Here is a 14,192-nt window from a genome sequence, read left to right on the forward strand (position 1 = left end):
TCCGGTCTCCATATCCCTCGGTTAGACCACACTCGGAGCATTGTGCACAGTTCCAGTCTCCAGATCCCTCGGTTAGACCCACACTCGGAGCACTGTGCACAGTTCCGGTCTCCATATCCCTCGGTTAGACCCACACTCGGAACACTGTGCACAGTTCCAGTCTCCATATCCCTCGGTTAGACCCACACTCGGAGCACTGTGCACAGTTCCAGTCTCCATATCCCTCGGTTAGACCCACACTCGGAGCACTGTGCACAGTTCCAGTCTCCATATCCCTCGGTTAGACCCACACTCGGAGCACTGTGCACAGTTCCAGTCTCTGTATCCCTCGGTTAGACCACACTCGGAGCACTGTGCACAGTTCCAGTCTCTGTATCCCTCGGTTAGACCACACTCGGAGCACTGTGCACAGTTCCAGTCTCCATATCCCTCGGTTAGACCCACACTCGGAGCACTGTGCACAGTTCCAGTCTCCATATCCCTCGGTTAGACCCACACTCGGAGCACTGTGCACAGTTCCAGTCTCTGTATCCCTCGGTTAGACCACACTCGGAGCACTGTGCACAGTTCCGGTCTCCATATCCCTCGGTTAGACCACACTCGGAGCACTGTGCACAGTTCCAGTCTCCATATCCCTCGGTTAGACCCACACTCGGAGCACTGTGCACAGTTCCAGTCTCCGTATCCCTCGGTTAGACCACACTCGGAGCACTGTGCACAGTTCCAGTCTCCGTATCCCTCGGTTAGACCCACACTCGGGGCACTGTGCACAGTTCCAGTCTCCATATCCCTCGGTTAGACCACACTCGGAGCACTGTGCACAGTTCCAGTCTCCGTATCCCTCGGTTAGACCCACACTCGGAGCACTGTGCACAGTTCCAGTCTCCATATCCCTCGGTTAGACCCACACTCGGAGCACTGTGCACAGTTCCAGTCTCCGTATCCCTCGGTTAGACCCACACTCGGAGCACTGTGCACAGTTCCAGTCTCCATATCCCTCGGTTAGACCACACTCGGAGCACTGTGCACAGTTCCAGTCTCCATATCCCTCGGTTAGACCCACACTGGGAGCACTGTGCACAGTTCCAGTCTCCATATCCCTCGGTTAGACCACACTGGGAGCACTGTGCACAGTTCCAGTCTCCATATCCCTCGGTTAGACCACACTCGGAGCACTGTGCACAGTTCCAGTCTCCATATCCCTCGGTTAGACCCACACTCGGGGCACTGTGCACAGTTCCGGTCTCCATATCCCTCGGTTAGACCGCACTGGGAGAACTGTGCACAGTTCCAGTTTCCATATCCCTCGGTTAGACCGCACTGGGAGAACTGTGCACAGTTCCAGTTTCCATATCCCTTGGTTAGACCACACTCGGAGCACTGTGCACAGTTCCGGTCTCCATATCCCTCGGTTAGATCACTGGGAGTGGGGGAGAATGTGGGACTCGCTCCCACGGGGAGTGGGGGTAATTGTGGGACTCGCTCCCACGGGGAGAGGGGAGAATGTGGGACTCGCTCTCATGGGGAGTGGGGGAGAATGTGGGACTCGCTCCCACGGGGAGTGGGGAGAATGTGGGACTCGCTCTCACGGGGAGTGGGGAGAATGTGGGACTCGCTCCCACGGGGAGTGGGGAGAATGTGGGACTCGCTCCCACGGGGAGTGGGGAGAATGTGGGACTCGCTCCCACGGGGAGTGGGGAGAATGTGGGACTCGCTCCCACGGGGAGTGGGGAGAATGTGGGACTCGCTCCCACGGGGAGTGGGGAGAATGTGGGACTCGCTCCCACGGGGAGTGGGGAGAATGTGGGACTCACTCTCACGGGGAGTGGGGAGAATGTGGGACTTGCTCCCACGGGGAGTGGGGGAGAAGGGGAGAATGTGGGACTTTCTCCCACGGGAAGTAGGGAGAATCTGGAATTCGCTCCCACGGGGAGTGGGGGGGAGTGTGGGGCTCGCTCCCACGGGGAGTGGTTGAGGTGAACAGTATCAATGTGTTTCAGGGGGGAAGTTGGATAAACACATGAGGGAGAAAGGAATAGAAGGATACAATGAAGGGGGGAGATGGGTCAGTGTTGGGAGTGGGACAAAGTTGGTTTGGGGCAGGAATACCATCCAGGATCACAGTGGGATCTGATTGTGCGTCTCAGTGATACCAGGGATGTGCTAACCCCTTGCCTACCCATCCCCAAACTGACATCTATTAAATCTGGAACGTTCTGTGAGCCTAATGTTTGAATTCTGTTTGATTCCATTCATTGATGGGATGTGGGCATCGCTGGTCAGACCTGGCATTTATCTCCCATCCTTGGGGCGACACGTTGGCACAGTGGTTAGCGCTGCTGCCTCACAGCGCCAGGGACCTGGGTTCAATTCCCGGGGGCACGGTGACACAGTGGTTAGCGCTGCTGCCTCACAGCGCCAGGGACCCGGGTTCGATTCCCGGGGGCACGGTGACACAGTGGTTAGCGCTGCTGCCTCACAGCGCCAGGGACCCGGGTTCGATTCCCGGGGGCACGGTGACACAGTGGTTAGCACTGCTGCCTCACAGCGCCAGGGACCCGGGTTCGATTCCTGGGGGCACGGTGACACAGTGGTTAGCACTGCTGCCTCACAGTGCCAGGGACCCGGGTTCGATTCCCGGGGGCACGGTGACACAGTGGTTAGCACTGCTGCCTCACAGCGCCAGGGACCCGGGTTCGATTCCCGGGGGCACGGTGACACAGTGGTTAGCACTGCTGCCTCACAGTGCCAGGGACCCAGGTTCGATTCCCGGGGGCACGGTGACACAGTGGTTAGCACTGCTGCCTCACAGCACCAGGGACCCGGGTTCGATTCTTGGCTCGGGTCACTGTCTGTGTGGAGTCTGCACGTTCTCCCCGTGTCTGCATGGGTTTCCTCCGGGTGCTCCGGTTTCCTCCCACTGTCCAAAGATGTGCAGGTTAGGTGGATTGGCCGTGCTAAATTCTCCCTCAGTGTACCCGAACAGGTGCCGGAGTGTGGGCGACTAGGGGATTTTCACAGTAACTTCATTGCAGTGTTAATGTAAGCCTACTTGTGACGCTAATAAATAAACTTAAAAACAATCTGATTGTCTCCTTGGGAAGGGGGTGGGTGAGCCGCCATCTTGAACCCGCTGCAGTCCCCGTGTGGGGTAGGTACACCCACAGCGCTGTTAGGGAGTCCCGGGATTTTGACCCCAGCGACAGTGAAGGAACGGCCGATATATTTCCAAGTCGGGATGGTGAGTGACTCGGAGGGGAGCCTCCAGGTGGGGGTTGTTCCCAGGTATCTGCTGCCCTTGTCCTTCTCGATGTGCTCTCGGGTTTCTGATCACTGACTGAGCGGTGACTGATTGCAGTGAAGACATCTGAGTCCTGTGGGGCTAAAATCTCTTCGCCAAAATATCCTCACATATTTTTTATCGCCTGGGTGCAGGAGGAAGAGAAATGGGGATTCTATCAGTCAGCAGCGTTTTGAAGCCACTAACACAGTCTACAGTGTGGTCATGAAACGTAATAGGGTAAGTAACACCACACAATGATCAAACTCTAACAGGAGGAGGCCATTCAGCCCCTCCAGCCTGCTTCCCCATTCAGTAAGGTTCTTTGCTGATCTGATTGCGCTGGGCCCCACATTCTCCATCTTCCGTCGATTGCCTCTCCCGACAAGAATCTTTTAAAAATATTCCCCCATCCACCTCCTCTTCCTTCACACAAGGAATAGAAGGCAGGAGGAGGCCATTCGGCCCTTCATGCCTCCCCCACACCATTCAGTCCGATCTTGGCTGATCTATGCTGACCTCAGCTCCTTTTCTGTGCCCCGTAGCCCTCGATTCCTCGACCTATCAAATATTTATCCACCTCCACTTTGAATACGTCTAATGATCCCGCTGGGGCAGAGAATTCCAGAGATTCACCACCCTCTGCGAGGAGGACTTTCTACGCACCTCAGTTTCAAATAACCGGCCTTTATCTTGTAGCGATGTCCCCTTGTTTGAGATTTTCCCACGAGTGAAAACATCTCACCATCTACCCTGTCAACCACCCTCAGGAACTGATATATTTGAATAATGTCACCCCTCACTCTTCTAAACTCCGAGGAATACAGAGCCAGACTATTTAAACTCTCTTGGTAAGGCAACCCTCTCATCCCAGGAATTAGCCTGTGAATCTCCGTTGGACTGCTTCCAATGTCACTAAATCTGTTTTTAGGCAGGGGGAACCAAAACTGTACACAGTATTCCAGGTGAGGTCTCACCAACACCCTGCCCAATTGCAACAAAACCTCCCAATTTTTAATTGTTATAAAGTGGAGGTTGATCCCCCCCCCCGCCCCGCCCCCCCACTCTCCCCGCCCCCCCCCCCGCCCCACCCCCCCACTGCGAGAGCTGACATCGAAACATCCAAAGAGGAATACTTCACCCTATAATCTGTAAAAGGTGTGTGTGAAGTGATGTGACCTGCTCTTCAGCAACCCCTACTGGTTAAATATAAAATAAATCCCTGACACTCACACTAAAATCAACACCTAACAATGTATTTATCTGACTAACAGTAAACCTGTTAACTAAACTATTAACAAACCCAATAAATCCCTTCCAACTATTAACTATTCCTGAATAAAACCAGATTCTAATAGTCTGCTGTTCCAATCAATGCCATTCCCACTCATTAACAAAATAGAATTTTGTCACTCTCTAAATTACAACCAGGTTTTGTGTCTTCCGGAATATTCTGGGTTTTCTCTGTTGATTCTTCTGTCTGGAATTTTGTTTTTGTTTGGTACTTTTGCCATCGAGATGGTGCTTTCTTTAAGACACAGATGAAGCTCGGAGAGCCAGCGATTCTCTCTCTCTGAGAGCTGAGAGCTCTTAGCTCTGGCGGGTGGCAGATGCTCTCTCTCTCTTTGTCCCACTGCCCCCTTCTTTTATACCTGTGATGACATATCGATATTCCCCACAATAGGATTGGTCTTAGGTTGTCAAAACCATCAGATTTAAATTTAATAGGTTCTTGGTGGAGGTTCTTAGGGGGTGGCACGGTAGCACAGTGGTTAGCACTGCTGCTTCACAGCTCCAGGGTCCCGGGTTCGAATCCCGGCTCGGGTTGCTGTCTGTGTGGAGTTTGCACATTCTCCCCGTGTCTGCGTGGGTTTCCTCCGGGTGCTCCGGTTTCCTCCCACAGCCCAAAGATGTGCGGGCTAGGTTGATTGGCCATTCTAAATTGCCCCTTAGTGTCCCGGGATACATAGGTTAGAGGGGTTAGTGGGTAGATATGTGGATAGGGCCTGGGTGGGATTGTGGTTGGTGCAGACTCGATGGGCCGAATGGCCTCTTTCTGCACTGTAAGATTCTATTGGTATCTAAGTGTCTGATTCAAATTGATTGGCTAACTTCATTAGCCTGTTGCCTTGGTGACACTGCTGCTTAGCCTTTCTATATAAATGTTTCAGTCTGGGCTCTCTGTGTACTTGAATTTTTAACTCTCCAAGCACAGGAAAAGCACCACCTTTTAACGGGACCACGCAATGCTTTCCCCCTTCGTCTTTGACCACATTTACAAACACCAAATTCTAATTTCCTCCCTCCCAATCTACAGTTACTTTTCCCAACTCCGCAACACTGGTCCTGTGACAACACCACTGCGATATTCGTGAGACTGTCTTCTACCTCAACCCCGCCTCCTCTTAACGCCCCAAAGTTAAAGCCAAGAGCTCCCCCCCAGTCTGAAGCGTGGGCGATGGTGGGACATTCCCAGCACTCTGGGAGGGGGAGTATCGTACATTGAGTTCCTGCCCTGTGTTTCCCCAGGCCAAAGAGACGACGGTGTATGAGAACATGGTGATGGCGGACAGCATGGAGAATCAGGTAGCGCCTCCCTTTGCTGAGAATGTGGAATACGCCTCCATTAACTTCACATATAAACCCTCAGGAGAAGGGCAAAAGGAGGCAATTCGGTATGTACAGAATTATCGGGGCTGCCTGAGGGTGTGTGTGTGCATAGTGAGTCTGAGTGGGCGAGGGTCGGGCAGATGGAGAACAATGTTGGTAAACCTGAGGTCATCCATTTTGGTCGGAATAACAGCAAAATGGACTATTATTTAAATGGTAAAAAATTGCAGCTTGCTGCTGTGCAGAGGGACCTGGGTGTCCTTGTGCAGGAATCTCAAAAATGTTGGTTTGCGGGGAGGCGATGGCCCAGTGGTATTATTGCTAGCCTATTAATCCAGAAACTCGGCTAATGTTCTGGGGACCTGGGTTCGAATCCCACCACGGCAGGTGGTGAAATTTGAATTCAATAAAAAATATCTGGAATTAATAATCCAATGATGATCATAAAACTGTTGTCGATTGTCATAAAAACCCATCTGGTTCACTAATGTCCTTTAGGGAAGGAAATCTGCCATCCTTACCTGGTCTGGCCTACATGTGACTCCAGAGCCACAGCAACGTGGTTGATTCTTAACTGCCCTCCAAGGGCAACTAGGGATGGGCAATAAATCCTGGCCCAGCCAGCGACACCCGTGTCCCAGGAATGAATAAAAATAAAGTTGCAGCAGGTAATTAAGAAGGCAAATGGAATTTTGTCCTTCATTGCGAGAGGGATGGAGTTTAAAAACAGCGAGGTTATGTTGCAGCTGTATAAGGTGCTGGTGAGGCCACACCTGGAGTACTGTGTACAGTTTTGGTCTCCTTACTTGAGAAAGGATATACTGGCACTGGAGGAGGTGCAGAGGAGGTTCACTGGGTTGATTCTGGAGTTCAGAGGGTTGGCTTATGAGGAGAGACTGAGTAGACTGGGGCTATACTCATTGGAATTCAGAAGAATGAAGGGCGATCTTATAGAAACATATCAGATTATGAAGGGAATAGATAAGACAGAAGCAGGGAAGTTGTTTCCACTGGCGGGTGAAACTAGAACTAGGGGGCATAGCCTCAAAATAAAGGGGGAGCCGATTTAGGACTGAGTTGAGGAGGAACTTCTTCACACAAAGATTTGTGTGGAACTCCCTACCCAGTGAAGCAGTTGAGGCTACCTCATTGAATGTTTTTAAGGCAAGGATAGATAAATTTTTGAACAGTAAAGGAATTAAGGGTTATGGTGAGCGGGCGGGTAAGTGGAGCTGAGTCTACAAAAAGATCAGCCACGATCTTATTGAATGGCGGAGCAGGCTCGAGGGGCCGGATGGCCGACTCCTGCTCCTAGTTCTTATAGATCATTCAAGTTCAAATTTAAATTTTAAATTCATTTTTTAGTCACAAATAGGCTTACACTTAACACTAGAATGACGTTACTGCGAAAATCCAATTTGGGGTACTGCGAACAGTTCTGTTCGTCCTGCTATCGGAAGGATGTAATTAAACTGGAAAGGGTGAAAAAAAGGTTGACAGGATGTTGCCGGGACTGGAAGGTTTGAGGAGAGACTGGATAGGCTGGGACTTTTTTCCCTGGAGGGTCGGAGGATGAGGGGTGACCTTATAGAGGTCTATAAAATCATGAGGGGCACAGATGCTGGTCTTTTCCCCAGGGTAGGGGAGTCCAAAAGGGCAGAGGGCAGAGGGTTAAGGTAAAAGGGGGAAGGTTTAAAGGAGATGTGAAAGGTACATTTTTGACACGAGTGTCTGGAATGCGTTGCCGGAGGAGGCGGGAGAAGCAGATACAACAGCAACGTTTAAGAGGCACTTTGACAGATACATGAATAGACAGCGAATAGAGGGATACGGACCGCATGGAGGCAAAAGGTCTTTAGTTTTTAGCCTGTGTCAGCACAGGCTTGGAGGGGCCGAAGGGCCTCTTCCTGTGCTGTACTGTTCCTTGATCTTTGACAGCTGAGAGAGCAGTTCATAAAGCGGATGGTATTCCGGGGTTTATTAACAGTGACACAGAGTAAAAGAACAAGGAGGTTGTGTTAACATCATATCAAACACTGGTTCACCCTCAGCTAGAGTATTGTGTCCAATTCTCGGCACCGCACTAGAGGAAGGATGTGAAGGCGTGAGACCCAGAGGCTGAGAGACAGACAGACTGAGAGGCAGACAGACTGGGAGGCAGACAGACTGGGAGGCAGACAGACTGGGAGGCAGACAGACTGGGAGGCAGACAGACTGGGAGGCAGACAGACTGGGAGGCAGACAGACTGGGAGGCAGACAGACTGGGAGGCAGACAGACTGGGAGGCAGACAGACTGGGAGGCAGACAGACTGGGAGGCAGACAGACTGGGAGGCAGACAGACTGGGAGGCAGACAGACTGGGAGGCAGACAGACTGAGAGGCAGACAGGCTGGGAGGCAGACAGACTGGGAGACAGACAGACTGGGAGGCAGACAGACTGGGAGGCAGACAGACTGAGAGGCAGACAGACTGGGAGGCAGACAGACTGGGAGGCAGACAGACTGGGAGGCAGACAGACTGGGAGACAGACATACTGAGAGACAGACAGACTGAGAGGCAGACAGACTGAGAGGCAGACAGACTGAGAGGCAGACAGACTGGGAGGCAGACAGACTGAGAGGCAGACAGACTGAGAGACAGACAGACTGAGAGGCAGACAGACTGAGAGGCAGACAGACTGAGAGACAGACAGACTGAGAGACAGACAGACTGGGAGGCAGACAGACTGAGAGGCAGACAGACTGGGAGGCAGACAGACTGAGAGGCAGACAGACTGAGAGGCAGACAGACTGAGAGGCAGACAGACTGAGAGACAGACAGACTGAGAGGCAGACAGACTGAGAGGCAGACAGACTGAGAGGCAGACAGACTGGGAGGCAGACAGACTGAGAGGCAGACAGACTGGGAGGCAGACAGACTGGGAGGCAGACAGACTGAGAGGCAGACAGACTGAGAGGCAGACAGACTGGGAGGCAGACAGACTGAGAGGCAGACAGACTGAGAGGCAGACAGACTGGGAGGCAGACAGACTGAGAGACAGACAGACTGGGAGACAGACAGACTGGGAGGCAGACAGACTGGGAGGCAGAGAGGCGAAGAGACAGACAGACTGAGAGGCAGATAGACTGGGAGGCAGACAGACTGAGAGACAGACAGACTGGGAGACAGACAGACTGGGAGGCAGACAGACTGGGAGGCAGACAGACTGGGAGGCAGACAGACTGAGAGGCAGACAGACTGAGAGGCAGACAGACTGAGAGGCAGACAGACTGAGAGACAGACAGACTGAGAGGCAGACAGACTGAGAGGCAGACAGACTGGGAGACAGACAGACTGGGAGGCAGACAGACTGAGAGACAGACAGACTGAGAGGCAGACAGACTGGGAGACAGACAGACTGGGAGGCAGACAGACTGGGAGGCAGACAGACTGAGAGGCAGACAGACTGGGAGACAGACAGACTGGGAGGCAGAGAGATTGGAAAAGATTGACAGAAATGGTTCCTGGGATGAGGAACTTCAGTCCGGTGGATGGATGGGAGAAGTTGGGAATGTTCTCCTGGGGGAGGGAGAAGGTGGAGAGGGAGATTTGATCGAGGTGTTCAAAATCACGAGGGGGCCCGGGACAGATGGAAGGTGATTGGAGACAGAAGCGAGGGGGACTCGAGGAGAAACTTTTCCACCCAGCGAATGGTGAGGATCGGGGAATCCACGGCCCGAGAGTGTGGGGGAGGCAGATTCAATCGAGGGATTCCAAAAGGGAACTGGATCGCAATCTGATCAGGAAGAATGTTCCGGGTCACAGGGAGAAGGTCAGGGGCGGCGGGGGGGCGGGGGTAGGGGGGGAGGTGGGGGGGCGCGGTGGGGGTGGGGGGGCACGGTGAGGGGCGTTGCGGGGGGTGGGGAGCACACACACATCCTCCTCAACATAAACAGCTTTCTCCTCTCAGAATTCCCCAGGCAGGATTCCCGGACACCGAGCGTTCATTCTCCGGGATGAGTCTGGCTGACCAGGCCCAGCATTTACCCCCCAATCCCTAACTGGCCCTCGGGAAGGGGGTGGGTGAGCCGCCATCTTGAACCCGCTGCAGTCCCCGTGTGGTGTAGGTACACCCACTGTGCTGTTAGGGAGGGAGTTCCAGGATTTTGACCCCAGCGACAGTGAAGGAGCGGCCGATATATTTCCAAGTCGGGATGGTGAGTGACTCGGAGGGGAGCCTCCGGTGGGGGTGTTCCCAGGTATCTGCTGCCCTTGTCCTTCTCGATGGTAGAGGTGGTGGGTTTGGAAGGTGCTGCCTAAGGAGCCTTGGTGAGTTGCTGCAGTGCATCTTGTAGATGGTACACACGGCTGTCACTGTGCGTCGGGGGTGGAGGGAGTGAGTGTTTGTGGTTAGCGTGTCGATCGAGCGGGGCTGCTTTGTCCTGGATGGTGTTGAGCTTCTCGAGTGTTGTTGGAGCCGCACCCATCCAGGCAAGAGGAAGGTGCAGTGCATCTTGTAGGTGGCACCCACGGTTACCATCGGTGGTGGGTGAAATCTATATTCATTTGTGGGATGTGGGCATCGCTGGCATTTATTGCACAACCCTAATTGCCCCTTGAACTGAATATCTCACTCGGCCATTTCAGAGGGCAGTTAAGAGTCTTCCACATTGCTGTGGCTCTGGAGTCACATGTCGGCCAGACCGGGTCAAGACGGCAGATTTCCTTCCCTAAAGGGAACCAGATGGGTTTCTTCCGACAGTCCACAATGGTTTCATGGTCAGCAGTAGATTTTTAATTACAGCTTTTCTCGCACTCAACTCAAATCTCACCACCCTGGAATCAGGAACCGCACCCCCGCCCCCCTCCCCCCCGTCCACCCCCCACCCCCGCCAGGATTAATGCTACCTTGGTGGAGGTTTCTGGAGTGCTAGCCCAGTGGCAACACCAGCACCCCTGTCTGAAGGAGCTACCGGTTAGGTGGCTGGAGTTGTCCTGGGAGGCGTTGAATGGGTCGAGTGGATGTACAAACAGGGACGCAGTGCGTCGACGCACTGAAGGAGGGTCTCGGAGGCAGCAGGTTTGGGGGACTGTGCACAGTGGAGAAACAGGGAAGGGGGGAAGTACATCTACCGACCCCTCCATCAGCTCACTCATCCCTCTTCCAATCTCCACAGGAGGAAGAGAAAGAAAACTCCAAAAGTCAACTGTGATAATGATCCAAGTGTTGTGTACAGTCTGGTGCAGAAAGACCCATCAGCGTCCAAGGTAAGATCCCAGGAATGGGGCTGGCTTTGATTCCTTGGTGGTTTGACTCCGAGTACAGCGCCCCCAGGGTGTGGGATGACTTCCTGGAGCGATATCGTTAACCGTCAGCACTGAGTGGGAGTGAAGAGGTGCTCAGAGCAGAACATTGTCCTGGGTCAGTGGCTAACTCCCTCCCCTCAAAGGGGGAAGGCGTCAACTCAATGCCCCCGCTCCACTCCGCCGCATCATGCTGGAGGTTTAAGATTCCTTATCCAGCGTGACCTGTACAGAATCAGTACTGAGGGAGTGCCGCACTGTCAGAGGGTCAGTACTGAGGGAGTGCCGCACTGTCAGAGGGTCAGTGCTGAGGGAGTGCCGCACTGTCAGAGGGTCAGTACTGAGGGAGTGCCGCACTGTCAGAGGGTCAGTGCTGAGGGAGTGCCGCACTGTCAGAGGGTCAGTGCTGAGGGAGTGTCGCACTGTCAGAGGGTCAGTGCTGAGGGAGTGCCGCACTGTCAGAGGGTCAGTGCTGAGGGAGTGCCGCACTGTCAGAGGGTCAGTACTGAGGGAGTGCCGCACTGTCAGAGGGTCATTACTGAGGGAGTGCCGCACTGTCAGAGGGTCAGTACTGAGGAGTGCCGCACTGTCAGAGGGTCAGTGCTGAGGGAGTGCCGCACTGTCAGAGGGTCAGTGCTGAGGGAGTGCCGCACTGTCAGAGGGTCAGTACTGAGGGTGGGCCGCACTGTCAGAGGGTCAGTACTGAGGGTGTGCCGCACTGTCAGAGGGTCAGTACTGAGGGTGTGCCGCACTGTCAGAGGGTCAGTACTGAGGGAGTGCCGCACTGTCAGAGGGTCAGTACTGAGGGAGTGCCGCACTGTCAGAGGGTCAGTGAGGGAGTGCCGCACTGTCGGAGGGTCAGTACTGAGGGAGTGCCGCACTGTCGGAGGGTCAGTGCTGAGGGAGTGCCGCACTGTCAGAGGGTCAGTGCTGAGGGAGTGCCGCACTGTCAGAGGGTCAGTACTGAGGGTGTGCCGCACTGTCAGAGGGTCAGTACTGAGGGAGTGCCGCACTGTCAGAGGGTCAGTACTGAGGGAGTGCCGCACTGTCAGAGGGTCAGTGAGGGAATGCCGCACTGTCGGAGGGTCAGTACTGAGGGAGTGCCGCACTGTCGGAGGGTCAGTGCTGAGGGAGTGCCGCACTGTCAGAGGGTCAGTGCTGAGGGAGTGCCGCACTGTCAGAGGGTCAGTACTGAGGGAGTGCCGCACTGTCAGAGGGTCAGTACTGAGGGAGTGCCGCACTGTCAGAGGGTCAATGCTGAGGGAGTGCCGCACTGTCAGAGGGTCAGTACTGAGGGAGTGCCGCACTGTCAGAGGGTCAGTACTGAGGGAGTGCCACACTGTCAGAGGGTCAGTACTGAGGGAGTGCCGCACTGTCAGAGGGTCAGTGCTGAGGGAGTGCCGCACTGTCAGAGGGTCAGTGCTGAGGGAGTGCCGCACTGTCAGAGGGTCAGTGCTGAGGGAGTGCCGCACTGTCAGAGGGTCAGTGCTGAGGGAGTGCCGCACTGTCAGAGGGTCAGTACTGAGGGAGTGCCGCACTGTCAGAGGGTCAGTACTGAGGGAGTGCCGCACTGTCAGAGGGTCAGTACTGAGGGAGTGCCACACTATCAGAGGGTCAGTACTGAGGTTGTGCCGCACTGTCAGAGGGTCAGTACTGAGGGAGTGCCGCACTGTCAGAGGGTCAGTACTGAGGGAGTGCCGCACTGTCAGAGGGTCAGTACTGAGGGAGTGCCGCACTGTCAGAGGGTCAGTGCTGAGGGAGTGCTGCACTGTCAGAGGGTCAGTGCTGAGGGAGTGCTGCACTGTCAGAGGGTCAGTGCTGAGGGAATGAACCGATGCCTCCACCTGGTGGTGACAAAGTGCATTGTTACCTCTGAACCACCACCTCCCTGCCACATTCACCCTTTGGGATGTCCCTGATCCTCTGACAGGCAGTGGAGGAAGTTTGGTTTGATTTGTTGGAAGTGGATGGTCGGTTCTGTAATGTTGGGATTGCTGCAGTCAGCAGGAGTACAGCAAGATCGCTGGGAAGAGTGGGGACGTGTTGGAATGTGTCTGGGACAGCACTGGGGGAGAGTGGCTGCCCTCACATCCGATCCAGAGAAGGAACCATCATCGATTGCCGACCATTGGGTGGGATTCGTGAGTTATGGATCTCCCGGAGGGGGCGTTCCCCCTCGTTCGTGGAGGGCAGGATTGTCCCCTGGTGTAGATTGTGGCCATCTCCAGTACAGCCAGTTTTAGGAGCAATGTTGAATCCCTCTGCAGCCTGATGGGAGGGGAGGGGATGTGTCAGATTGTAAAAGTGACCAGCTATAAAAGTGGGCCTTGCGTTGGTAACACTCTCCCCCCCCTCACCCCTGAGATCGGGGATCAGAACGACATTCGACCTCGAGTCTCACGGAGGAGATATTGGGGAAAAGGCTCAGTGATGGGGATCGGTTTACAAACACGGGAATCAGGAACGGGAGGAGGCCACTCAGCCCCTCGAGTCTGCTGCCCCATTCAGTAAGATCATGGCTGCTCTGATTGGAACCTCGACCCCACATTCCTGCCGACCCCCTGATAACCTTTCACCCTGAAAACCTTTCGCTCCCAAAAACCTTTCACCCCCGATAACCTTTCAACACAATAACCTTTCACCCCCGATTACCTTTCAACACAATAACCTTTCACCCCCGATTACCTTTCACCGCCCGATAACCTTTCACCCCCCGATAACCTTTCACCCCCCGATAACCTTTCACCCCCCCGATAACCTTTCACCCCCCCGATAACCTTTCACCCCCCCGATAACCTTTCACCCTCCCGATAACCTTTCACCCCCAATAACCTTTCACCCCCCGATAACCTTTCACCCCCGATAACCTTTCACACCCCCGATAACCTTTCACCCCCGATAACCTTTCACCCCCCCGATAACCTTTCACCCCCCAGATAACCTTTTCACCCCCCCTGATAACCTTTCACCCCCCGATAACCTTTCACCCCCCCGATAACCTTTCACCCCCCCGATAAC

The 14,192-nt window shown here is 54.2% G+C and overlaps 1 protein-coding gene across 1 annotated transcript in view; it reads left to right on the forward strand.

The window, feature by feature from the left end:
- The window catches only part of LOC144508362 (B-cell receptor CD22-like), a 91,649-nt gene that overhangs the window by 69,454 nt on the left and 8,003 nt on the right, over positions 1-14,192 (forward strand). Inside the window, exons 15-17 of the mRNA XM_078236215.1 lie at positions 3,436-3,520; positions 5,810-5,955; positions 11,048-11,138. Coding sequence (XP_078092341.1) covers positions 3,436-3,520; positions 5,810-5,955; positions 11,048-11,138 — 322 coding nt within the window. The remainder of the gene's footprint in view (positions 1-3,435; positions 3,521-5,809; positions 5,956-11,047; positions 11,139-14,192) is intronic.

This window comes from Mustelus asterias, chromosome 20 (genome assembly GCF_964213995.1).
Source record: "Mustelus asterias chromosome 20, sMusAst1.hap1.1, whole genome shotgun sequence".
NCBI classification, from domain to species: Eukaryota; Metazoa; Chordata; class Chondrichthyes; order Carcharhiniformes; family Triakidae; genus Mustelus; species Mustelus asterias.